Source organism: Pavona decussata, unplaced genomic scaffold (assembly GCF_977016875.1).
Source record: "Pavona decussata unplaced genomic scaffold, jaPavDecu1.1 SCAFFOLD_38, whole genome shotgun sequence".
Lineage (NCBI taxonomy): Eukaryota > Metazoa > Cnidaria > Anthozoa > Scleractinia > Agariciidae > Pavona > Pavona decussata.
Window position 1 is genome coordinate 3874309 of NW_028145460.1, and position 27866 is coordinate 3902174.

The following is a 27866-nucleotide window of genomic DNA, read 5'->3' on the forward strand; positions in this document are numbered from 1 at the left end:
CTCTGTAATTAATTTTAATCTTTGGTATCACTTCACTCAGAATTGAGTCAGTATATCTTCGTTTTCTAGATATTTTTTCTTACACCCGCTGGAATACTTTTGACTCCAAACCTCTTTCTAGGCTGGTTTCCATATGATCGCGGATCGCAAATCGCAGATCGCAGATCGCAATAAGGTCTGCGATCGTTTGCAATCCTGCAATCGTGATCGCAGACGATCGCAGAAGATAGAACCATGTTCTATCTAAAGGCTGGTTTCCATATGATCGCGGATCGCAGATCATAATAAGGTCTGCGATCTGCGATCTGCGATCCGCGATCATATGGAAACCAGCCTTCTATGTAGTCGGCTCTCATATCCTCACGTGCTACCATTCAAATAACAGATTTTGAGCAGTAATTTCCCAAAGGACATGAATTATCTGCTGTACAAAGCGGACTGAGCGTTTTAGTCTGTAGATGAAAAGTGTGACCATTCACATCAACGACATCTTGCAACGGCTTTCCATTGGTGCTGTTTATTGATAGCGACCGCCGAGCTGGGATGGTGGGAGGGAGTGGCATGCACCCCAAGGCAACGATTTGGCAAACACCTCCGCAGTATTGGGAAACCCCTGCCAGGCTTTCCTGTCGCAGGTCGTTATAATTCAGGTGAACACTCTCTCCATGACGCGCAAGTCCGTGAAATGTGGCTCTGCGGTTGGAACCTACAACACGTACGTCGTGAAATGCGCCTCATTTTTGAACTGGGTACCAGTAAGCCGCGCGGACTCAATTTTGACTTGACTTTAAGTAGTTTTATTTGAGGAAGTGGTTTTGAAACCTTGCCATATGACAACAACGGTGCCGCAATTTATGTTGGAAGGAACGCGACCGTACACAATTCTTTGTTTTATCTTCCCCACTTCCGTTAAATGTCTTAACAGGGACCTTCCATTGTTCAGTTGCTCCAACACATAACAAAATCTATTGTGTTTTGTACACGGTCATGGCCAAAGACGCTAACCAAAACATATAACAAAGACGTTTGCCAGGCTTCATAATCATTGCCTTTTATTGACTATGGTCAAACCGGTGGTAAAGCAAACTTAGGTGAGAATATCAGCAAATTTTCAGTCTATTTTGGGGTGACTTTTCGAAACCAATTAGCATTCGCAAATAAACGGCTCGTTGTTGGCTAAATAGTACTGATGTTAGGAAATCGACAAAACAATTAAATAGCTGTTCTGGAAATTTTACTTTATAGTAGTTATATTGATTAGTGCACATATGTTAGGAAATCAGATTGTAGCTTCAACGTTGTTATGAATGCTCATTTAGATCTTCTATTGTTAGCTTGTGAACAGGTTCACGGGCTATTCTATTGTTTGGCTATTTCGTACCATTACACAATAGAGCACGTATATCATGGTGACCGCAATATTTTACGCCTCTACACATGACTTATATGAAACAAATGAGGCAAGAAACATTCTTTTGGAGCACTTACCCCATACAAGAAATATAACGTTTTTCGTTCAATTCAAGAAATAGTACAGGAGTTCTGAGCAAGCGTTTAGAACATGACGATTTTCTGTGTGTTCCAAGATCATTTTTAGGCAAATCTGTGTAAGCTGACACAGCTTAATTTGATCGGATTCTTTAGTTAAAAATGCTAGTAAGACGCCGGCAGCAAGGGTCTCGATAGTACCCCTTCCAAAAATTGGGTCCCTATCCGGAGGCTTTATTATATTTTAAAATCTTAACATGAACTTAATCGGACTTGCCGCCTCGATCAGTTCAAGTGTATTGTACTAATTTTCGACTTTTTTGCCACGGTTTGGTGGCTGCAAACCAATCTCAGTGGATGATCATGTCTTAGCATCAGTGGAATATTTTTTTCTTCGTAAACGTGAATTGAAGGAACAAATAAATCCGTGTAAAAAAAAATAATAATAAAACACTGGTACGCTGAACAAATAAAAGTTTTTCCGCATTCCTACTTAATGTTTAGTGGAAACAATGATGCCCTAAAACAAAGCCATTCATACGAATTTCACCTCCTGTTGTAATTTTTGTACCAAAATACCAAGTTTTTAGCTGACGTTGTTGTTGTAAATATTTGCGTAATTCTCGCTCAGTCTGTTAATGGAATATCATTAGCATCACATCGAAGTGTCGCAATCACAATTCATGGAGATCTTAATTCTCATCACTTGTCTACTAGTCAATGTATGAGTTTTTTGAGGAGAAATTAACTCTTGGCCATTCTTTGGAAATAGAGCATAAGGGCTTGAGGCATTTTTTCGGTTCAGTGACACAGGCATAATCGGAAAAAGAAAATCCGAACATAAACATTTTGAAGTCCTCAGTCCTAAAAACTTGCCTGCATGACTACCGCCTGTGTTGAAAGCGAGGATATTGTTTAACTAATATATGAAAACTTCGCATGTCGATAAAAGTTTTTTCCGCTTTGGACTGAATTTGCATCGAGTGAAAAGATCCTTTCACAGTCTTAACAATAGCTTTTTCAAGACCAAAGAAGACATAGAATGTCTTTAAAACCCGGGATTAAATTTAAACACGTATAAGATCTTTAAATTGTGGCGCTAATGAAGTTAATTCCGTCGGTTAAAAACGTAACGTGCTACATCGACACATTATGCTCACAATTTAATCTTTTAAATTATTATTGCTTGTCTACTTGTCAAATAAATGCATGAATGTTTCGGATGAGAAATCAACCATTGATTATTCTTTGAAAAGCCATTATTTATAAAACAAATAGTGCATGAAACTCTGTGAGTTGTTAGTCTCACTTAGCCACCGGACTATCAGCTTCAAGCTCAGTGCTGAAGACAACAACATGAAGACAATCGCTGTGATTTTAATTTTCATCTGTGCGGCTGGTGCCACACGTAACTTGTTTGGTATGCAAGGAACAGACCTAAAAGAACTAGACAACTTGTTCGAAGGTAAATATCAATTTTCTCCTGAGGTATTTTTCTTTATAATTCGTATTAATAACTGAAATTAATGTTTAGTACATTATGCAATAAGTAATGCACAGATCATGTTTTAACACTCGTTTCCAGCGCCATTTAATTAAATAGCTTGTGTTATTTCCAAATGCGTTCTGGAAGTAAAAATTCAGCATTTTAAACCACTTTCGCATCCATTTTGTCCCTATTTAAACTTTTAATTTGATCTGAGGTCCACACAAAATTGAACAGGTTCTTCGGTGTCGGGGTATTGGATTACAAATCGCAAATATATCGATCAGTGATCGAAAACTGTTTCAAACAACTCAGTGAACGTTTTGAATCTTTGCCGGCTGAAAGCGTGTCTCGCTCTTTGTTTTACTTATTTCAGTATTTACAAAATGTTCACTAGAAATTTAAAATAGCACCACCATCGACAACAGTATAAAAAACTCTTATTATGGAGTCCAACTGTTCCTCTGTTTTTTTCTTTTTCTTTTTTTGTGCATAAACATAAGTGTTGTTTGAGTAGTCTACAACCTCGGACACGCCATTTTTTGTGATTTCTGCCTTTCTGCAGCTACAAAATGAGAAAAGACGAGTAAAGTCCACTTAACAAAGAGTTGAATTTTAGTCATCAGCAGAGATTGATGAAATGTGTCAATGCACGATTTAACAAATGGATAAGGGGGTTAGTTTCTGCAGAAGAAACTGTGGTGCTCAGTCGGTGGAGAGTAGAAATGAATGTTTGGTTTTTGAAGAGAGCTGATAGGGTTATTTGGCAACTGTAAAGAGATTCCAGTGCAGGCCCCAGTTATTCAAAGGGTGGATAACTTTATCCAGTGGATAAGTCTCTATCCGACAGTTTCAATCTGTGCAAAGATTTCAGCATTTTCTCGTGTACAAGCGAATATGCACACTCTAACCACGGTCTAGTTTGGGGGAGTACGAAAACCTTGGACAACATTAAACGTGAAGTATATTTTAGACCCTGAAGAGTGCCTTATCCACCGGATAAAGTTATCCGGCCTTTGGACAACTGGGGCCTGATGTCTAAGCGTTAGCTCTTTAAACGTTAGCTCTTCGTCAGAGCGAATCCATTTCACCTCGCGGATTCGCTTTGACGAAGGCCGGCCAACGCTCGAAACATCAGCACTGGAATCTCTTTTCGATGGCTACCATTTAATTAGACACAAAGTCAAGCGTTAAGAGTGAATTTTTTTGAAAAGAAAAGACTATTTGTAGGCTTTTCTGTATAAGGAGGCATTTTCTTTAACATCCAAAAGAAAGCCATTAATATTCTATATAACAGAAAAGCGAAATTTGGAGAGGGTTATTATTGCGGCATAACCTTTGAAAACAAAATTAGCATTTTTTCCGCGTTCCAAGATAAACGGTGTAAAAAGTAAGTTAATCTTTCTCTAAATGTTGGTTAAATATCACCGATATTGAGACATCAAAAATGCAATTCGAAGGAGTACCATTGGGGTTGAAGTCAGAAAAGTTAATTTCATTCAATTTGTCTCATTACACCAGGTGTGCGTGTAACTCTTGCGTGTAACTCTTAGGAGAGGGGGCAGAAAACTTTCCGCCTCAGTTAAATTTCAATTAGCAGGTATTTGCTTTTAAATTAATTTGAATTTGTTTTGTGAAAACTAAGAGGCGTATATCCAGTGGGGTGGCTTTTCAAAAAAAAAAAAAAAAATTAGCATTAGTTTTTTCCGCAACACCAAAATAGACTTTTCATTTGCCAAAACAAAACAAAACAAAACAAAATAAGGTCATTGACGTATTGAGGCTGGGTAAATTTTAATGATATTGTGATGTTGACAAAAAAGTTCCAGAGAGTGCATTACAAATATTCCGCTTTCTAGTGGACAGATTACTTACTTTTGTGCGAGCTTCATTTAATTATTGTATTCATTGACTTAATATTCGCGCCGTAATCTGGGCGTTTTTTGTTTCTTTTTGGCAACACAGTGACCGCCACATAATCATGTTATGAAGTCTGACAAACGTCTTTGCTATATTTTTTGTTAGCATTTTTTGGCCTTGAGGACTCAACCGTGCACAAACCAGGATAGATTTTAAAAGTGATGGAGCAACTGACCAACAAAAACGTTCTTGTTAAGCGTGATTCAACTGTAGTGTGAACATTAAAACAAATTAAAGGATTGTGCACGGTCGCGGCCCATCCAACATAAACTTCAGCACCATTGTTTTCATGGCAAGGTTTCATAACCAGTCCCTCAATTAACTATTACATAATCCTAACCCTTATACAAGATAATGCAACCACCGCAAACCACAAACTACGGACGATTTTCCGATCGGGCGAAAACCTACACAAGTAAAATTCCCTCGGAGCACTTACTTCATCGGCAGTGAAACATCACTGAAATTCTCGTTCTTGTGGTAAACGTTTTCCGTATTTTTATATATTGACAGAAAAACGAGCGGACGTTAGATTAAGGAGAAAGAGAAATTAGTCTTACAGTGACTCGGTCTCCAAAGTGTTTCTAAAGTGAGTTCTTTCAGACTTGTTCAAGTGTTTCTGTAACTCTTGGAGGTATATATAATCGAGTGCAAGAGGTTGTCATTTGCCGTGCCAGCTCTATAGAGATACGTTATGGTTTTGACCCTGAACAAAGGGCGCGCACCCTAAAGGCTATGAAATAAGTCATGATACTGACTCGTGGAAGCCTTTCAAAACAGCTCTAGAAACACTAACCCTCACCTTGGTTGTGCTGTTATAAATTTAATGAAATACCGAAAGCAGACCCTATTTATTTACAAAGGGAGTATTAAAACAACTAAACGAACATCTTAAAAACTTCTTAGATAAAGCAGCGATTGTAGAGCTAATATCGGTAGTGCTCTCTGTATCAGTTGGGTTGCTAAGCAACCAAAAGGCCTGTGGTGTCGACTGAGAGCTTGCTCGTAGGCTATTAGACAATTAATACAGGCGCCCACGCTTGGATCGTGATGCAAATGCATTAATTTTATCGCCCACGACCGACAAAGCAAAAATGCTGTATCATGAAATCGCTTCGACTATTTGGAACAACCTTTTTCCTCCAAGATTTCACTGAAAACATAACACAATCCATGTTCTACAATTCTTTCATTGTTTGGATCGATGTCAATAAAGCAAGTAGTATTTTAAAGGAAACCAGGTATAAGATAATGTAAAATGTTCATGTCCCCCTTCCACCTTTGATTAACATGGAAGAGTTCATTAGACAAAATACTCGCATACTTTTTTCACTGCCTACAAGTCCTTGAATTTTGAACCCTGGTTATACATGCGCACGTGTTGTACCACGCACTGACGTCATTCGTGCACGTTAACCGACGCTCAGGTCATGATGTTGACGTTTTTACAGTTCACGTGATCCTCTTGGCTTGTTCACAGTATTTCCTTGGGGTAGCCTGTTCCAGGCTTTCGGAGCGAGCGAGAAGAACGACAACGAAGATGGGATTGTTTTCGTTCCACTCGCCTGCTCGTTCGCGTCTCTCGCGGTACAACGAGATCCTGGATCAGGCTGCCTACCTGGGATCCATTGCTGAAAGCACACAACTTAAAATTCACGGAGCGACGAAATTAGCATTGACTCACAAGATCCCATGACAATTTTTTTTTCTGATCTTTATATTGACAGATACCAAATCAGTGGCTAATCCAGCCGGCTTTGGATCGACAGCCGTATTTGGAAATTTTCGTAAGAGATCCAAATACAGTGCTCAACAGAATGATCATCATGAAGGATCCGGTGGGGGATCTGGAGTGACCCCGCCCACGGAGGAACCCACAAATCCTGCTATGGAGCTCATGCATGTGGTAAGTGATAGCTAAGATGTTAGGGACGTTATTTTATGACTTTTATGATCTCCAGCTGGATTTAGGTCTCCCACGAAGGCGCTCGGGGCGCCCAGCAGAAGAATTCTATTCTATGTGCAAGACACATCTCACCTTATTAATCCCGAAACATCTTTACTTTGTACAATAAAGGTTGCCAAATTTAAGCTCTTCCATCCTCTCCCCACACACTTTCCCCCCACCTTCCCCACAAAAGCGCAAAAATTGCAGCAAATCTGCCCAAAATCCTCACAAGTAACAAGTAATACACTAGAGACCACATTATTGTTGCTATGTAAATTTAAAGTTCCTCGCCATCATATCTTGGAAACCTCTAACTTCCACAGTAAGCTGTTTGTCGGACATCTGTCCCATTGGAAAAGTTTTCAAGATTTTCCAGTCAAAACCATATTTCGCGGGACACGTAACCCGAACAGAAAATGGAGCGCAATTCTACGTAAACTAATTAAACCAGTTACAAGATGGCGTTGCGTGACGACTCACCTGATGGCTGATCATGAGTAGGAGACTATTTGGAGTTAAAATCAAATTCATTTGAGTTCCGCATAAGTTGATGTGGCGTTATGCCGCGTAAGTAAAAATTTCTCTCTCGAGACCCACTCATTAACGCATAGTAGCCCAGGATTATTACTATAATTATACGATTGGAGCCAGTTTTTCATCTAATGACTTCGTATTGACTTGGTTTTTTGTTGCAGTTTACCGCAACTTTACCCTATTTGAAACAATTAAAGGAGGAAAGGGAGGAGAAGAGCGAAGGTAATCCTCTAGTTCCCTTCTCTTTCTTACATGTCAGAACTCAAAGCATGGAAATATGCCACCTTATGCTTTTACAGTGAAGGTCACGTGACAGACACTAACGTTCCAGCTTACGTTACAAGTCTGAACAATTAAGAATTTGGGTTTGCAAAAATTGAATTGTTCCCTAACAGTTTAAAAGGAGGACTAGCTACTGTTCTACCCTCGTTCCCTGGCCTCAACGCGCTTATCGTGGCAACAGAGCATGTCTAGTTCTATGGGGGCTTGGAGCCGAGTGCAACAGCGCGATCCTTCCTGAGGGAGCCTTTCCGATCAGTTTAATGGATGACGTCACATTTGATCATGACCACGTGCCAAGGACGGCACATCCAGTACAATCACTCAGAATGATTTTTGACTGACCTCCTGGTTCTACCATCCCACCGAGTTCATTAAATCCAAGCCAAAATAATATCATAGGGACTTTTTCTTCTTATTTTTCTTATTTATTGTTTGTTCCAAGCTGTAGTTCACGTCCACAAGTCCTCTTTTATGTGGACATCAACATTATTTTATACTTTGCAATTTTCCAGAATACGCAAAGGAATTTGTTGACGCCTTGAATAACGAAGACGATGACGATAAAGTGAAGGAACTGTTTGGGAAACACGTAAGATTGCAACATGAGAGTTGCAATCGCCCATTACTGAATTTCGCCCAAGCAGCTCACGATTCAAGTAAATATATATTTTGTTGATCAATCTTTCTCCTTGTCATTGCCATCATCATTATCATCATCATCATTATCATCATCGTCATCATCATCATCATCATCATCATCATCATCATCGTCATTATTATCATCATTATTATCATCGTCATCATCATCATTGTCGTTGTCATTATCATTGCCACTATAATCGTCATCTCATATCCTTACCTTGGGAATCATCTCTAACCTGTTTTCTAAAAACTATATCTGGTTGCTCGATCCTTTTGGTGAAAATCAGAAACCTGAATAGAGTAGACTCGTTTATCAGGCTTCAAAGTGTTTTCACGTTTCTTCCCCTTCAAGCCGCTTAAGGGCGGTGCCTACAAATACCGAAGTATTCTTGCGCGTTTTATGACTATGCGGGAAAAGCATATCTTAGCAAGGGCTATGGAAATCCAAAGAGAAAGTTGGGGGTAACCACGCATTTTTTAGGGATAATTAAACAACAATTATGTAAAAAGCAGTAAAATACAAAGCAATGTATGACTTTTTTTTTTCAAATTAAAGCTCTATTGTCTCTGAAAAATGCATGGTTCCCCACCAATTTTCTTTTTGGATACCAGAAGCAATATCCCTGTATTAACAATAGTAGGCACCGTCCTTAATCACACATTATTTTGTTGCATTAAGTGTTGCAATTAACGCTTTACGTCTTATCGGTCTGGGCCCAGTTGCTCGAAGCATGGTTAGCGCTAACCCGGGTTAAATGCCATGACAACCCATAGGTTTTAATACCTCTTAACCAATGGTTAGCGCTAACCATGCTTCGAGCAACTAAACCCTGAACTTGTTTCTGTTGTGTTATCAGGATGTTATAAGGAGCAACGTGACCGCTAAGAAACCGATAATTGAGGCATCCAAGTTTAATAGCAAAGAAAACCACTTGTCTGAAGATCGCGTTCATGGTTGCTTCTCCTAAACTTTTAAACATTTTTCCTACTGAGACAACTTTTAAACCAAAACTTTGTGTTTAAGAGCCGTTGTCAGTAACTTTCGAGAATCCGGCGACAGAGGCGAAAATTCGAATTTCTTTTTCTTTGCCCAAAAAGACCCTTTTGGTGAACTATTTTCAAAAATAATATTCAAAAGTTCCAGCAAATTTTTATTTTGGCAAAAATTGGGAAAGTTCGAAATCGGCCAAAACGTGCCCGATGGCCCGATTGAAATTATGCAAATTAGTACATTTTCAAAACTCTCGTTCAAGACAAGGCAACGTTTTCTCGAGTTGATACTTTCACAATCGTTTTTACATCCCTTGTGCTTGCTTCCAAACTATATTTTATCTCGACCTGAACATTCTTCCATTTGAAGTTGTCCACGTAAAGAATACAATGTTTGCTATTCCTTAGATAGAGTGATTTTTGCCATATTTCAGATGACCATATCATCGGGGGTATACGAATATACTGGTAATGAAATAACTCTTTTGAACGGGCAATTTTTCTTATTCATCATGTTAAAATATTTAGTTTGGCCCGTGAAAAGCGAGCGCGCTAGGTCGAGATGTGTGAAATGCACTTTGACACAATTCGCCATTTCACGTGTCAATACAGTTCACGGAAGCTTTTACATAAAAGCCAAGGTCTCTGGTTTCTTTTCATACTTTTATACGCTTAAATAGCTAGCTTTAAACTTGAGTGCTCCCCATATTAGCATTAAGTTATCAAATGATACTTTTCAGGTGAAATTTTCGAGTTTATATTGGGCCGTTCAGCGAGATGAAGGAGCCGTTCCCAGGGAAATAACTTGAAATCAGTGAAATTAATACCCTGTCTCTCATATCATGCTACACTTCCAAACTACCGTTATTTTTAAGCTAGAAAGGGTAAATGCTCCCTTTTTACGTGACCTAAAACAAAATTTGCCTAAAATATTACGAATGAAGTCCACCGCAAGAAAAAACTGAAAAAATCGCGCACCGACGTAAATGTAAACATCAGCCGTTTCTCAACTTGCCACATGGATGAAACGCGTCCGTTGTTTTACCTCTGTAAACATTTATGACCAGAAAGTAGAAACAAAAAATTTTTCTATGCCCATCTTATAAATGCACTCGCCAATCAGGCTTTGTTTTTCTGTGTGTTTGTCGAAAATATTGAAGAATAGTGCAACATTGTTACTGGGCTACTTGACTCATTCAATCACAACCGGATAACACGACTGAAAGGTACAGACATAAAGAAATGCTCGTACTTGTCAGCAATCGTTACTCACATTATATCTGGCGATATCACATCTCCGAGGCAAGGCTGAAAAATTGTCTCAAATTCCGCATATCAGGGATTCAAAGTTTTGTACGACGCGAATGACTTCCATTGCGTGACAACTGAAATGTGATACACAAGCGCGCGAAAAGCACAGGAATAAACAATGTCAATATTCGCGCTTGTGATGACAGTGTGAAAATAATTTTTGAAATTACAAGAAGAAATTGAGGAAAGTCAAGGTCTGCAAGGTATATTTGATTGCTGCATTGAAACGAGAATCATGTATCCCTCCCCCCCCCCCCCCCCGCTCATGACGGGGATTGTACCGAATTCTCATCATCAACAACAACAACAATCTTTAAAACCGAAATTAACCAAAATGAAATCAAGAGCTTTCGAAACCTCAATGCGGTATTTGAATACTATCCTCAAACAAAAAGCTAATCTATTTAGGAGAGTGAAGTTTTTCTTTCGCCATGGCACCTGTCCGTGCGGATCAAGCTCAAAAAATGCGCAAGATTTGCTATGTGTTACGCTTGCACCTTGAAAGGGACAAAAGATCGTGCCTATGAAGAAATTCAGGACGAAATAGTGTTGTTGCTAGAAAGGGCAGGTAACGCGTTTTCATTTGAGTGAAACTGAGAGCATGAAAGAACATTTTATATTTCCTTTTCTGATTTTCCCCTACTTTTTCTAAACAGAAATTCACTGCTTTGCATTACTTTACTTTATTCCAGGAATAATGATTTACGATTGAAACTTTCCATTCGTCTTTATATGCTCTCACCACCGAGAGAAGTAAGGCATTCGTGTGAGAAATGGAAAAGTCAGAAATCTTTAACGACGAAGGGAGACCGTGGAATGAACAGCAAAGAATGGTTGTTCATTGTCAATGCATGAACTGTGGGTTAATCTAATCCAATTCTTGGTTTTCACGTGACGTCATAAAAAACTGAAATTCATAACAAAACGCAATTTTGGGTTTTTATCTTCATCACATAAAAGAAAATATAAATTTCAATCGTCTTGCTTGTTTTCAGCAGGATAGCATTCTTCGTTTTGAAAATAGAGCAGTTTGAATTTTAGATTTTTGCGTACTGCGTGACAGAAGTATTCAGCTGCTCTAAACATGTCACGTACATGAAAACATCGATTTGCCTCGTTATTTTTTAGGTCTGATCAGCTAACATGTAAGAGAAACGTCTATGTCAATGTGTGAAAGTTCAGCAGGGAGAAGAAAGGCTTTGAAATAGCCAAAGTGAACTCCAGATGTTTTTGCTGGTTTCCAGCCGCCATGTTGGTGTCCACCAACATGGCGTCCCATACTAAACTCTGTAATTTTCCGTGGTACATTTTCTCGAATAACTCGATTATGAGATATCGCACAGCCCCGTGGCTTTCACACGTTGTTTACGTATCACTCTTCTCCAAAATATCAATTTCTTGACTTTATCTATTGAATGGTTGAGGATTTAATTTTTTTACTTGCGTGACGATGTGTGAGGTGAAAACCACCAATTGGAACTCGTAATTAAGTTATATCTTCAACCAATGCCATATAAAGACCACTATATTAAAATTGAATAATCACTAGACTTTGGTCAACAGGTTCGAAAGATACTCTCACTGGCCTTGTCAAAGGCTGTTCGTGTGGTGGATACTCTGGAGCACGTTAGGAGCGGAGGATTTAACAATGACTGTCAGACTTGAACAGTGACGGCCCGAAAGAGATAACACCGTCTTTATGACCGAACACAAAAATCTGAGAAATACCAGTCGTGCCTCTTGTCCTTTGACATTAGTGCGAGTGCTAGAAAATAAGATCTTTTATTACATCTCTCAGTTAGTACGCGCGGTGTAATTGGTCAATTTTGCGGGCCGTATTTCACTATACGGCCCGCTAAACTTCAACTAGTTTCATTTCGCGCGCGCCCGTTTAACCTCAGAGATATAATAAATATCTTACTAACCTCGTTTTCTCAGTCCGTATTGTAAGCTACCGATCCTCGTTTTTTTCCCGTTGATTTATGGCCCAAGCGCCCGCGCGGTCCGCGCTTGGGCCATAAATCAACGGAAAAAAACTCGGTCCGTAGCTTACAGTGCGAACCTCAAACTCGGTTAGTAAGAGGAATAAAATTCTCAACCTCTTTCAGGTGCTGACGTGTCCTCAATTTAGGTTTAATTGCCTTTCATAAATTTGACCATTAAGCTATCAGAGTCTTATTTCCCCGAAAGTAGATTTCATTACTTACTTCATTATCGACGTAAGTGCGGTTGCCTACTAGACACGAAAGGGGAGTTTCAGAAACCTATCTCTCTCAACTACCTCTGAGAGGGAAGGAACCTGCATACTATACTTAGTAGCGTGTTTGTTAACGATCATCACCAAATGCATTTGCTTTATGCTTTTGGTCAACTTGAGTTTTGACTGCCATGTTCTACCCCTACCCAATCTCCCTTCCCTCCTATATCCTACCAAATAATAGCAAAAACACAGCAAAAGAAAATAAAATGAAACAAGACAAAGGAAAAATGTCAGTTGCGGTGGTTTTGTTCAGGATTTTTACCTTTCTTATTTTGGAATTTTAGTCCTACTTCATTTTTTTTTTCTTTTCATGGGCAAATGTTGGGACTTGTCCTACTGGTGTAACCCCGATAATACTTGTCACGCAACCTGAGTCGAGTGACAACTGGCTTAGACTAGTTGACAACGATTGAGGAAGGAGAGGACAAAAAATTTTGCTTGATTAACAAAGAATCTGACGCCGTTACATGTGATCTACTACAAATATCTGGGCTGCAGGCAAGTAAGAGCATTTAAATTCCTTAAAGTCGGACTATAAATTAAGGTTAAACTCTTATCGTATTCCATCAGCCCTTCCGTCAGCAATAAGGCAGAATAATGTTGTGTATTTCCAGTTAACATTTTATTGCCATCAGCGACCCATCTCAAACAGAAATTAAAGCTAGGTTTGACTGCAATTGTATTTTAACAAGTTAACCTGAAAGGAATTCCTTTTTTTTTTTCGTTCCATTGATGGTGAATGTCCTTATTGCATTGAATAACCGTATAACACATTGTAAATCTTGCGCTTCTTTTGAGCTTGATCCACAACTTTTGAGCGTTGATCCATGGCGAAAGACAAATTTCACTCTCCTAAACATATTAGCTTTTTGTTTGAGGATAGCATTGAAATACCGCATTGAGGTTTCAAAAGGTCTTAATTTGTTGACTTGATAAATATTAATTTCGGTTTTACTTTTCCTGTAATGTTATTGATGAGAATCCGGCGCAGACAATACAGAGTGAATCTCGGAGGAGGAAAACTACATGATTATCGTTTCAGTCCATTAAATATACCTTGCAGACCTTGACTTGCCTCAATTTCTTCTCGTAATTTCAAAAATTATTTTCGCACTGTTTATTCCTGTGCTTTTCGCGCGCTTGTGTATCACATTTCAGTTGTCACGCAATGAAAGTTATTCGCGTTGTTCAAAACTTTGAATTTCTAATATGCGGAATTTGAGACAATTTTCAGCCTTGCATCGGGGATGTGATATCGCCAGAAATAATGTGAGTAATGATAACAGACAAGTAAGAGCATTTCTTTATGTCGTGTTATCCGGCTGTGAATGAGTCAAGTGGTCAGTACTGACAATGTTGCACTATATATTCTTCAGTATTTTCGACAAACACGCAGAGAAAAAAAAACCTTGGTTGGCAAGTGTATTTATACAGATGGGCATAGAGAAGAATTTTTGGTTCTACTTTCTGGTCATAAATGTATACAGAGGTAAAACAACAGACGCGTTTCATCCATGTGGCAAGTTGAGAAACGGCTGATGTTTACATTTACGTCGGTGCGCGATTTTTTCAGTTTTTTCTTGCGGTGGACTTCATTCGTAATATTTTAGGCAAATTTTGTTTTAGGTCACGTAAAAAGGGATCATTTACCCTTTCTAGCTTAAAAATAACGGTAGTTTGGAAGTGTAGCATAATATGAGAGACAGGGTATTAATTTCACTGATTTCAAGTTATTTCCCTGGGAACGGCTCCTTCATCTCGCTGAACGGCCCAATATAAACTCGAAAATTTCACTTGAAAAGTATCCTTTGATAACTTAATGCTAATATGGGGAGCACTCAAGTTTAAAGCTAGCTATTTAAGTGTATAAAAGCAGGATATGAAACCAGAGACCTTGGCTTTTATGTAAAAGCTTCCGTGAACTGTATTGACACGTGCAAAGTAACAGCAGGAACATGAAGTACTGAAATGGCGAATTGTGTCAAAGTGCATTCCACACATCTCGACCTAGCGCGCTCGCTTTTCACGGGCCAAACTAAATATTTTAACATGATGAATAAGAAAAATTGCCCGTTCAAAAGAGTTATTTCATTACCAGTATATTCGTATACCCCCGATGATATGGTCATCTGAAATATGGCAAAAATCACTCTATCTAAGGAATAGCAAACATTGTATTCTTTACGTGGACAACTTCAAATGGAAGAATGTTCAGGTCGAGATAAAATATAGTTTGGAAGCAAGCACAAGGGATGTAAAAACGATTGTGAAAGTATCAACTCGAGAAAACGTTGCCTTGTCTTGAACGAGAGTTTTGAAAATGTACTAATTTGCATAATTTCAATCGGGCCATTGGGCACGTTTTGGCCGATTTCGAACTTTCCCAATTTTTGCCAAAATAAAAATTTGCTGGAACTTTTGAAAATTATTTTTGAAAATAGTTCACCAAAAGGGTCTTTTTGGGCAAAGAAAAAGAAATTCGAATTTTCGCTTTTGTCGCCGGATCCTCGAAAGTTACTGACAATGGCTCTTAAACAGGCTTTTAATTAATCAGTTCTACAATGAAACTATTAATTAATCAGTTCTACAATGAAACAGGGTTTGTCTGCAAAAATCATAAAGGTCTCCGCTAACAGCTTATTATTATTATTATTATTATTATTATTATTATTATTGTTATTATTATTATTATTATTTTAAAGTTAGTGAGTAAAACCTCCATCAAGGTATCCCTGCAATGTTACTACATTTCTTATCGTCATGATTTGTGTCCTTTTTCCAGAATTGCTTGAGAAATTTCCACATGAAGAGGTGGACTTGCAAGACATACTGGGAAAAATTATCGAGAACGCAGACAACGGAGGTGGTATGTAACTCAAATAAACTGCTAACATCTAACATTTTTCTTGAAATTTTTTAAGTGTATTTAACAATTTTCGAGCGAACCCACGAAGAATGTCGCCCGACATTTAGCCGACGAGGCCCTAGGCCGAGTTGGCTAAAATCAGGCGATATTCCGCAAGATTAAGTAGGATGATTGTTCTATTATTCAACACATTGATAACAAAGCAAACAACTAAATAAATAAATAAATCACTTTGTTTAAGTGTCAGATGATAATACACAAGAGATCTAATTGGGGGCACTCTCCAGATCGAAGTTGAATTTATGTTGGTTTTTGAGAGGAGGGAAGAATATCCGGGGTCCAGAGAAAAATTAATCATGAACCTCTCTGAGCAAGGCCGAGATCCAGTAAACAACATATTCAACCCACATATGACGCCGAGTCCGGGAGTGGAACTCGGGACCGTGTGAATTTGGCTGGGAAGCGAGTTCTCACCACTGCGCGATCCCAGCTCTCTCAAACTCGAGTGTAGTAAATCGTAAGGCAATCCCATGATTCTTCTTAAAATTTGCTAACAGTGTCACGGAACTACAAAGGAAGGATAAGCAACTTGAAACAAAGTTCAGTTCTAGTCTCTTGCAAGACTAAAAGCTCTACGAAGAGACCAGATGTAGTCTAGCAATCCTTTTTACATATCAAAGTGTCTCTGACTCTAGCGCTCGATCAAAGGACACCTTTCAAGTTTTTAAATCTTCTTTTCTTTTTTCCTCTTGTCAGGAGTCATGGAACATTTTTTTAAGGCTATGAAAGAGCACGACATTAAAGACCATCCTGCGGTAAAGGCACTTGTTGCACTTGGAGGACTTGTTGGTGATGCTGCCTGTGATTTCAAATTGGATGGTAAGCAAACATCATGCACCAATCAGTTCGAACTGCAACATTCTCCCAGGGCATACCCCGGGCTTTTAGCCATGCACCGTGCCCCCAGGGGTGGGGTCAATTTGAACAGGGTTTTTCTTTTGTTCTAGCGGAATTCGTACGTGGGGTTTTCCTGAGTTTTGGGAGTTGAGGCTTTTTTCATGGAAACGATTTCGCCTTTGTGCGCGAACGGCTCACTCAAAACAGCTTCGAAATAGTTCTTGAAGGCATCATAAATTCAATAGTGACAAGAGAAAATAAGGGGACAAAGAGGGAAACAAGAGACTTTCGCTGGCATATGTGAATTTCACTTAATCAATTTTTTGAAACCGTCTAAACGAAAGTCGGTTTCCGAGACGTCCGCAAACGGTCAGTGTGATCAGTGTCACAAGACGTAATTGGAACGTGCCAACGTCGCATTGTGTAATGGCGGCTGTTGAATGTTCAGTATGACTTTCCTAAGTGGCATTTACAGGCGTCTAGATACGTTTGCGGACGTCTCGGGAATCTGACTTCCGTTTTCACGACGTCTAAAAATAACTTAAGTGAAATTCACATATCCCGAGGGCTATACTGGGGAACTCCCTCCTGTCCCCTTATTTTCTCCTGATAATGATTGAAAAGTTCAAATCCCTGAGGGGAGGGGGTGGGGGGTGGGGGAGGAATGTTGAAGTTTCAATTAATCGGCGCATCCAGAACACTGTAAATATTTTTGAAATCTTTTGACTTATGCAGGTTACAAGCTGTTTGACTGATATTTGTTTATCTTGGTGGTTTTCAAATTAAATATCCTAAAATCGCAACCAGCATAAAAGTTCAACCGTACGCCTACAATATTTTGCTATGATAAAATACCTTTGTACAGATAAGAGAAAGTTATTCTTTAGATGTTGACCAAAAAATGTAGGACAAATCTTTTTTTGATTTTTTTTTTAAATTATAGATTATTTTCTAAGTCTCGTACAAGTTGTAAAGGTTGACTAGTTCAAATCCTTATAATTTTGTAGTGTCCGACTAGATTTGAAGGACTATGCGTCACCGTTGCTATGGTAACAGTAGTCGCTTGAAATAGGTAGAAAATTTTGCGTAGTATGTAGAAAATCGAAGGTTGCCTTCTGTGTGAACTTTTGATTTCAAAAGATCCACTCTTAGGTTAGAAAAAGCTATTAACGTTGCGAGCCTCATTAAACCTAAATTATCAAGAGTGAGTGATGTAGGAGAACCATTTATAAACTTACAGCGACAGTCGGCTGTAGCCCTGAGCTCATATAGGGCCTTTAATTTGATTTGAGATGAGTAGATAACTCATCGCTGCAGCGTTATCGCAACGCTCATGTGTTCGAATCCAAATTAAGAGTAAATGTCGGTAAAAATAAAGGAAATCGTGGCCAAGTTAAAAAATCGACTACGCTCATACTTTGTCAGTTTGAAGGCCTCGGTAAGTAAGTAAAGGATGTAAGGTTAGCTTTTTGAAATATTCCATATAACGGCAAAAAACCACGAAAAACGGTCATGGTTTTCTGCCGTTTTATGTAATCAGTTTCAAAAAACTAAACTTATATCCTTTACTTACTTACCTACGCCTTCAAACTGACAAAGTATGGGCGAAATCGATTTTTGTGCCCGTGGCTACATCTTTTAAATATTCTTCAATTTTTTACTGACATTCACTCTAAGACTGATTTTATTTTCTTGATTTCTTTTCTCAACAGTAAGTTAAATACACAATTGCGATAGTATCCCATATATCTATGCTTTAATTTGCATATTTTTTTAGGGTATATGAAAGCAATTGGAAAGGTGGCGATGGAGAATGGGGGACAGCAGTCTGATGAGGATGAAGTAAAAAGAGGAAGAAGAAGGCTTTTATTTATGATTTGGAAGGTTTGCCAAGGTAATTTCATATTGGAAAACGATCCTCTTCCAGGAAAATCATAAGTGTCAATGGAATTTGACGGCTATAATTAAAAGAATTACTTGATGAATGAATAACGTATCTTTTATTATACAAGGGCCAGGAAGCATTGATTCTAAGGCCCCGTTCAGACGAAGTATACACTTCATTCGTCGTTTCTAAGGTTGATATGGAAAGCTGATTCAGAAATCCTTTTAAACTTTGGTGTAACTTTGGAGCAACGGCTGATTGAAAATGAGTTAACTTTATGTCGAACGAACCAAAGTCGACTGAAGCCTTTTTACCTCGCGCAACGTTTTCGCAAGTTTCACAAGTTTCACTTTCAACAAATCCCGACCCCTCTCTTGCTTGGAATCCCCCCCCCTTCCCCCCACTCCTTGAGTTTTCCTATTTCCAGCGTAAGATAGCCGAGATACTTCTCAGTAAATAGAGAAAGCCATCTCTGTACAAAATTCATATCTTCAAGCGACCATGTAATTTCCTTTTTATTATATAGACAAATCTATCGCCCGCCATTTTTTACTGACTGTTTGCACAAACAACCATAAAAAGGCGGGAAATGACGTCATCAATATCCTGACTAGTGAGGATATGAAAAATACGCCACTTAGATCCCAGATGTAGTTTTCGTATGAATTTTACGAGTGATGTATTTTCCAGTAAACACTCCTGTCTGTATAATAAGAGACAATACGCTATGAACAAATGGACGCCATAAACTAAACGAGCACGTCGCACTTGGTAATCAGGGTGAATATCAGTGTGAGATGTTGAATATTCTCAGAGAAATTAGCTTTCAAAAGCCGCGAAATTTAGAAAAAATGCGTGGCTGGTGGTAAGAGTTGCCACTCAGCCACGCATTCTTTGTAAAATCTTGACACGCTGATAGTTTGTTTTTAAGAAACTATTTAACATACCATGCTCAACTTTCTCAGAGAGCACTAAGTTTTCCAAGGTCTTTCAATTTATAGAGTGCATTTGTTTGTAGTTAGTTTTGTTGTTCATGCTAATTTATGCTTATGAGGCTGAACATGTAAACCAAGCTCCTCCTGTATTACAGTTATGCTACTGTGCAAAACTAATCTTACGAGTAGTTAACATTTTTATGTAAAAACCTCTGTCCGTTGGCGCGCGTTTGACATGATCAGTAGGATTTTTATTTTTTAGTTTTTCACGTGATCAGCAGCGAACATGACAAGCAAAAACTTCCGCACGCGTACGACATGTCACAAGATATAACGCTAATAACTTAAAGCTTATTCCAATTTGTCTACGTACTGAAACAAACGTTTTTGCCCGTCGTGTCACATGATCAGTAGGTGACATGACGGATAAAAAATCCCGGCGGACCCCCAAATAAAAGTGACGGGGGTGATCGTGTTACCTTTGGGTGTTAAAAAATTCGTGGTTTGGTACCCCTTAGGGGGCTAAAATATAAAATGGATTCCGTATGATGTATGGTGGCACTTTTAAGGGTATTGAGCCGAAATATACGAGAGGGAGTAAAGGTCAGTCAACTGTCACTTAGTGTATTGTTTGAGGGTAAGTTGGTGCCTCTTGGGGCTAAAAAATTGTTCGGACCACAACCAACAAAACAGAATTCTGGTACCTTTTAAGGGTTCTTTCCAAAATTTCCGACGATCACCCCCGTCACTTTTATGTGGGAGTCCCCCTCCCCCCGCGAGGCGAAAACGGTTGTTTCTATGAGATAAATTAGAATAACCTTTTTCAGTTTTTAGCATTAGTTATAAGCGTTATATCTCGTTACATATCGTACTTTGATTATTAAACTTTGCACAATTGTATTTGGCTTCACAGGAATAAAGAAACACACAAACCTAACAAAAGATCAAGGTCCCTTGCAAAGAGCAGTAAGCTTGATGTTTGATGGAGGATGCTCGCTCAAGGAAGGTATTATATATATTCTTTCTTTCTGTTGGTTTTCAACTCCTAGGAGAAGACGAAAGGTTAAAACAAATTTAAACAGTTACAATCGTCACCAATTTCTGTTGGGAAGGTAAAAAAAAGAACCCTGGTATAGTAATTGTTATTACCCACGTTTGCTTGTACGCCTTTGTTTGTCGTTTTTCCCAGCCCCCCCCCCCCCTCCCCCCAACCTGTTCAATGCTGCATTCCCAAAGAAGAAAAATGACTAAAGATTCACATTTTAATATCAGCGTTGACACAGGGGGAAGGAAGGGTAGTGAAGGCAAGGTAAGACGTAGCAATCTTTGATTCCCAAGAGTTTTTGCGACGATTGTAGAGTTGAGCTTTCTTCATACAATACATAAAATAGTCAGACTCGATGTGTCGAGCAATGAAATACCGGTTTCTAACTTTTGAGTTTGTGAGAATAAAGTCCTTAAAAGTTACTATTTTGAAAATGAAAGCTACTGAGCAGTACTGGGGTGGGCAACGGAAACCTAGAAAGCAGTATACAATCGGTATATATATCTGGAATACTTTCAAGTAAAAACAAACAACAAACAGAAAAACAGTATAATAATATTATATACACTAAATAAAGACCTGCAGAGAAAAATATTCTATCTAACTCCTGCCGTTTAAGAGTCTACAGCGAGTGAGAAGATGCCTATCCAGTGAAACTGAGGCTGTGTTCTTTGAACAAGTCTGTGACCAGATCGCCTCAGATTGTTCAATACCAGGACGTTGACACATTTATCATTATTCAGAAAGAAGCACCTGAGACTAATCTAGTTTGATTTTGTTTTAGTATCGACTGTGAGAGATATCCTGCAAATAATCCAAATCGTAAGTTCTACACCGACCCTTTGAGCCTTAATAACGCATCAGTCAATTCCAGTAGAGCTCATTTTCACCCTCCCTCTCCTCCCCCCTTCCCGGCCCCCATCTCTGCGTTAGGAGGTTTTGAAAACAAACTATAAAAGCCCCACGGCGGAGCTGTTCAAAATGTCCTCGTTTCAGGGCTTACCTACATTCTAACGAAGCCGTATAATTCAGGCCAAATGAGGTCTCAGCTAAGTCTATTCCTCATTAGTATAAATCTACTAGCGTTCTATCACGAATGCCGTTCTCTGATTGGCTACGCTACTCACTATCTATTCTGTGATAGATAGTGAGTAGCGGTTTTCAACAAAATGGCGGCCGCTTCGTCGCGTTTTCTTAGTGTCTGCGATGAGGAAATACATAATTTACTTGTTTAGTTTTGAACGACTAGTAGATTTATACTAAAACAATTAGATTATTCGCTTTCGATTTCTATGCATGATAGTTGATTCGGGCTTCGCCCTCATCAACTATCGCGCTATAGAAATCTCGAGCTCACAATCTAATTGTTAATTATTAAAAACTTGATCATTGTATAATACAATGGTTGGCTTAGCGGCCATGGTATATGAGCCATTTATACACCATGTCCGAGAAATAGCGACCATTAAATTGTCTTCTGCTTGTTCCTGAAAAGTAAAGTCAGCAAAATCTAGCAATATTTCTTGATTGTATTTTAATAAAACAATTATTCTACTCGCGCGCGTTGGATATGAGATGATAGATATCATCTCATATCCAACGCGCGCTCATGGAAGTGCTGCTCCAGTGACCGCTTGTTTGTGGATCAAACATCTCATTTTGTCTCCCTTAGTCCTAGCAAGCTCTCGTCTCCCTTGGACGTAGCCTCCCACGCAGTCGTTTTTAGTGGACTATCTCGTATTCTGTACCTCAATACCAGTCCCCTATAAACGACTGCGTGCGAGGCTACCTGGGACGTAGCTAATAATCACAAATTTATCGTCTTTGTCGTTGAACGTATCTTTGAAAGGCGGCGGCAATGGCGCGCCGTGAGGTGAAAATCACGAGGCCATCAAATGCCCTTGGTAGACTAATGCAAGGGGAACGGAACTACTGGAATTGACTGATGCATTAATATAATCAACGCACGTATGATTGTATCTCATTCTTCGCCGTTTAATCGTCATAGGATCAAAACCACTTGTATGATTTCATTTATAGTGGGAAAAATAAACTTGAACTTGAACTTGAACCCAGCTTTGGTGATCATTTAGTTTCCTTTATTCTTGTTTCTTATTCTTCTCAGTAACTTGTTTGTTAGAACAAAACTCGACATTTATAGGGGAAATTAAATGCTAGTCACTATTGTAGGTTAACAATTATATAACCCTCAAAGTGCTGATCCCGGATTTACCCGGGAGGGACTGAAAGAAAAAAATAACAGTCAAAAAGATTGATTCATAGGGAAGGTTGAACGAACAACAAAATTCTCAAAATTGTGTTTTGTGCGTATGCCCGAGCAAAATCATTTAAACATTACCTCTAGTGCTATTCGACTTACAAACAACAAAACGTTTTGTGAGTTTGGCTGCATTTCAACGTCACTGACCTCCAAAAATGTACTTTTGCCATAAATTTGGTAGAATTCTAACGTATTAGCGTTAATAAATTAAGGTATAAAAGATACACTTTACACTTTAAGTCTAGGACGTAAAATCTTGGCAAGATAAACAGGGAACCAAAATGCTTCTGAAATAGTTTGTTCAGTGTTTGCCTTTATTTTCCAGGCATCCCTGCTCGGCAAAAAAGTAGGAGCTGTGACGAACGAGGACAACGAAAGAAGGAAAGGTATGTGCTGCGGATGGCATTTACATATTATGCCAAAATTTCGCCTGTTTATTTTATCGCCAAGGGGGAAAATGGAGGTTAAAGTGAGAATCTAATTCAAAAACTGAGGACATTAATTAGTTTATGTTCTTGTAGAGCCAAACGTTTTGCAGTATTCCTTCCGGTTCGGGAGCCGGAGTGCAAACGAATATTAAGTTTTTCCACTGAGTTGAGAAGGTAATTTTCGTCAGCGCGAATCAGGAATTTGGGGGTTGTGTATGGTTTATAAGATGAGCATACAGTGGAGCGACGCTATTGGTGGAATTATGCTAACGTAGAAAACAAGAAAACATAGTCGGGTGAAAAGCGTTTGCTGATGCCGTGCCAATTTGTGAGGATGAATTTTTGCTCCGGCTAAATGTTTTACAGCTTAAAGTTTTGAGCGATTGGAAGTTTGATGCATCTTCGTCATTTATTTTCGATCCACCGCTCGAAGCTGTTCGCAAAATTGTTTGCCAATGTATAGCTTTTTGCATAAAGTGCATTTTATGCAATATTTAGATAACATTAGCGGAGTGATTTTGATAGAATTCGAACTGTGTGAGTCTATAAGTTTGTAGTGCACACTGTTGGCGATTATGAGGCCGTTGCTTTTGATTGAAACTTTGCAGAAATATATACATAGGTTCATTATGACTAAATCAAGATGGGTCAGTAAAATTTGCTTGTACTGTAGAAATTTCATGCATTCAAATTTATGCTTTCTTTCACTCCATTTTTCTTGCAAACTGAAATATTTCTAATAAAAATAGTACTACTTTTCTGGGTTCCAAGGTTTGGGCAATTTCAAGCTAATTTCTTGTCTAACGCTGGTTGAAAAATGGAGCCAAGATTTCCCTTAAGAGCCCGCCCTTTTTGAAGTACACCTTCGTATTGAACTCAGTTTCCCATTATACCATCAGTTGAAATCGAATCGCCGCTTGGTGTGCCATATTTTTTTGCTTCCTCAGAGGTGATCGCATTTTATGACGAGGATGACATTGAGAAAGCTGACCAAGAGCTGGGCAAATACGCGTTGAGCTTGCTGAGAAGAAGTACGCTTGTCCGTGTCCTGCTGTATTTGAAGCAACAACGGCCACCCCCAAGAGGGCGACCTCGCGGTGACGAGAGGGGAGCCAGTCTTATGGAAGACGAGGCCATTGCTTACCTTCAGCGCATGCAGTAAATCCTGCTTTATTTATGGTAAGCGATGTGTCCTTTAATTCTTCGCTCATCACCTCCATATTATACCAATACATCCTAAATTACGCTCATGCCTTTTACACGCTTTTACTTTCACGTCGGTTCCTTTTTCGCTTTTTTATTCGGCTCACAGCGTTCCTATAGAATTGGAGCAAGAACGGGATTCCAGAGAATGCATAAAAGGTTAAGAAAAATTAAGTTCACAAGACAAATGCACTAGATGCTTATCCAAATTCTAAAGTATGAAGCTAACACAGGTATCATGATCAATTATGGTCAAACTTACGACATACTGATCACTTTACACATAGGAGGCTATTAACATCCGTTGATAACTGGGGTTTTTTTGCTCAGCCCCATCCTACCATTGCTACCACACGTTTCGACATTTAAATCCTAGAAGTATGCAGGATATTTGTCCCATGAACCTATTTTAATGGCCTTAGCTCCCACGAGTCTCCTGTAGCACAGTGGTAGAGCATCCGAACTAGTAATCGGAAGGTCTTAGGTTCGACTCCTGATAGGAGCACTCGGATTTCTTTTTTCCGAGTATGCCTGTGTCACTTTCTGGCATAATACATCATTCTCTTTCTTCTTACTGTTACGTTTTTACCATCCGCCTAAATAAGCACTTTACCTTTTGCAGTTGGTATCTAATTGTCATAAAAATAAGTAGGCCATTTCCGAGTTGCTGTGAATCTCACTATGAAAGCGAGGCTAAGTGAAAAACTTTTCGTATGAAAATTAGTTTTGTTTGCATATGAATGAAAACGAATTTTCATCACACAAACTTTGCACTTAGCCTCGCTTTCGTAATAAGGTTTAAAGCAACTTGGAAATGGTCTGTTAAACAGACAAATAAAGTTGATAGCTGAACCACAAAATAAATCAGACAGTTGCATGCATGCATACCAGTATTATGATATGACGTTAGCTACGGAATTCGACCCCGAGAGGATACGTTTTCCACGGCACGCAACATTCCTGCTCTCTCTTTGCAATTACAAATAGAAAAAATAAAATACTCTAAACGGTTGGTATTTTTCTGAGATTTTATTTGTGGCTTGGCCGAAATCACAAAAAAACATTTTACCACGGAAGTTTAGTCAGACCTCCGAGTTTAGTTTTCTGCGGATTTTAATCAAAATTCGCTAAAAGGAAGTAGGGTCTAGCTAATCTCGTACCCAGATCTCCCACCGTTTCGACATTCACGAACCGACGACTGAGATCGGGGTACGAGATTAGGGTCTAGCAGACAACGACAAGTTGCTTCTTTGTTTTCAAGGCCGCGGACAAAATCGAGCGAAATTAACCAGTGAAAATCAACCATCTTACACCAAAACATTCTAGGATCCTTAGTCAAGTGTGTTTGAAAGAGAAGTAGGGCTTGGTTAAATTGATGCTATTACTATCACTATGTTTTCGTAAATTCGTTGTCAAGCAACTGAAGTTGGCGCGTTGAATTAGAAAGAGTCATTTTTTAAAAGTGAAAATTGGCACAAGCCTAAACCGACTATAAGTGGAATTTACCTACAAGAAAACCACCTAAAGCTGTTTTTAATTTGCTCCACTACCCTCATGCACCTCAGAGATTACTTCGGTTGTGGTACCAACTCTTAACAAAATGAAAGACGAGTATCGGTAAGTAACAATGTTTTATTTAACACCTTTTTTGTTTCGTTGTTGTTTTGCAGGTCAGGATGCGGGGAAAATTCTCATTTTTACTTGTAGTTTTTCAGCACAACGCACCTTTTTCGTGCACATAATGGTTTATAAAATCAATACACCGATTACATTAAGTCTCTATTTATGCCACTGGGTCATCACGAATTCTTCACTTGGACTTACGCCTCTTTTTTTTTTTAATTTTTAATTTTCTCCATTTTCAGGACATTGTAAACCCTAAAGTGCTCCTATAACGTTGTTTTAAAGACCCACATTCACCCAACATGTATAGCGCGCCGAGGAACAGTTTTCATATATGAAACCCCCCCCCCCCCCCCATTTTATTTGAGCGGGAGTCGAGTGAGAAAGCAATAAGCGCGGATCACGAATATTCTTTCCTTCCAGCACGAGTCTAGAGGAAACTCGCATGAACCGCTTGAGTTTGGACAGCCAATAAGATCACGCGTTTGGACAATACAGCATTTCAAAACAAAAACAAACGACCGCAATGACTCTTGGGTGAAGGTGGGCCTTTAAATGTGCGTCGGCTTCAATTGCCTAAAATTCTCGAAACAGTTTTGTTGCTAATATCCTTAAAGTAATATATATCTAGTCTAGTTTTTTGTCTAAATTTAACGAACTCAAAGTCCCAACAAAATTTCAGTCTTAATGACGTAACAGGCGTTAACAAATATTTGTGGAGTGAGCAAGGTTTATTAAAAATTGCACTGTTTTAATGACAAAAAACTCCAGTGTTTTCTTCTTTGAAACTTGTCTTGTTGCTGTTGTTGTTGTTGTTTTCATTTATCTACCGGAAACTATAATGAGCTCCTGAAGAAACTTAAAAGACCATTGCTGAACCTCATTTATGCGTTGATCAGCAGTTTTAGAGTACATATTACAGTCTTTTTTTTTTCCTTGATCAAATGTTATTGTGTTCTCATATGAAAATCTATAAGAAATCCTTCTCAATTTTTCCTCCCCACGCTTGAGGCGTATAAAAGCGCAAGTGCCAAATTTCACTTCCAGTTGGGTACAATACCGCGGTAGACGGGAGACTGGGGATAGTAGAGCTGTGACGTCAATACAGGAACGCTTAGACTCGCTGTTTCTCTATTCCTCAGTTGTTTCATTCCAAGTATTCAACAATCCCATTCATATTTTCGTCCACACAGTTATCTTCCTCTGAACAGGAAAAACAGCTAAGGAGTAGGGAAATAGTGAGACTAGTCTTCCGTCTTGCGAGGTATTGTACTGGCAATCGTAACACAAGTTGCACAGGGAAAATCGTTGCTTCAATAAGGTGCGTCAATAATACAACACGAACACGGATACATTGCTATATTTTATTTCGCTATGCAGCAACTATTTCAGTTATGTTACGCCGGTGTTTTTCCTTTGAAAGTTTATTAACATACCAAAACAGCATACTGTACTGGGTATGTTGTAACAGTGCCATTCAAGAGGTTACTATTTACTTGTAACCGGTCCTTGTGACCTCGACCTCTGGTAAACGGCGGGACCTCGATCAAACGCCGGGGCCCAAATTAAAAGCACCCGGCGTTTATTTAAAAATCGGCAGTTTTGACCCGGCGTTTATACGAAGCCGGCGTTTAATTGGGGTCCGGCGTTTAATCGAGAAAATACGGTATCTTCTTCCTGCCCCCGCAGGGATTTCGCCCAAAAGGCGAAATCCCGAGGAGACACTCTTATAGCTTGCGCGTATATTACGGAAAGCACTTACTGTTGAAATATACAGTCTATATACCCGAAAAAAATCTCGATTTGCTTGAAAAGGGGCCGCGAGAAATCGTTGGGTGATGT

General features: G+C 39.0%; 1 protein-coding gene across 2 annotated transcripts; it reads left to right on the forward strand.

The window, feature by feature from the left end:
• The first annotated feature begins 2805 nt into the window (after positions 1-2805).
• On the forward strand, positions 2806-26763 carry LOC146483685 (uncharacterized). Of its 2 annotated transcripts, none has more exons than XM_085105836.1 (12): positions 2806-2953; positions 6622-6800; positions 7538-7598; positions 8171-8314; positions 15644-15727; positions 16484-16606; positions 18402-18518; positions 20358-20450; positions 21274-21311; positions 23096-23156; positions 24146-24386; positions 26077-26763. In XM_085105836.1, exons 1-11 carry the CDS (start codon positions 2845-2847, stop codon positions 24358-24360), a joined length of 1224 nt encoding a protein of 407 aa, XP_084961962.1. In that variant the 5' UTR covers positions 2806-2844; the 3' UTR covers positions 24361-24386; positions 26077-26763. The 2 variants fall into 2 exon arrangements, with proteins under 2 accessions (XP_084961962.1, XP_084961961.1); XM_085105835.1 differs by having other exon boundaries at positions 24146-24377; positions 26072-26763.
• Positions 26764-27866: the final 1103 nt, after the last annotated feature.

Bases quoted from the DNA above. Each gene is read 5' to 3' on its own strand.
- LOC146483685 (XM_085105836.1), top strand. From the start codon at position 2,845: ATGAAGACAATCGCTGTGATTTTAATTTTCATCTGTGCGGCTGGTGCC. The intron at 2,954-6,621 runs GTAAATATCAAT...TTATATTGACAG, and splicing joins ACTAGACAACTTGTTCGAAG to ATACCAAATCAGTGGCTAAT. The intron at 16,607-18,401 runs GTAAGCAAACAT...ATATTTTTTTAG, and splicing joins CTGTGATTTCAAATTGGATG to GGTATATGAAAGCAATTGGA.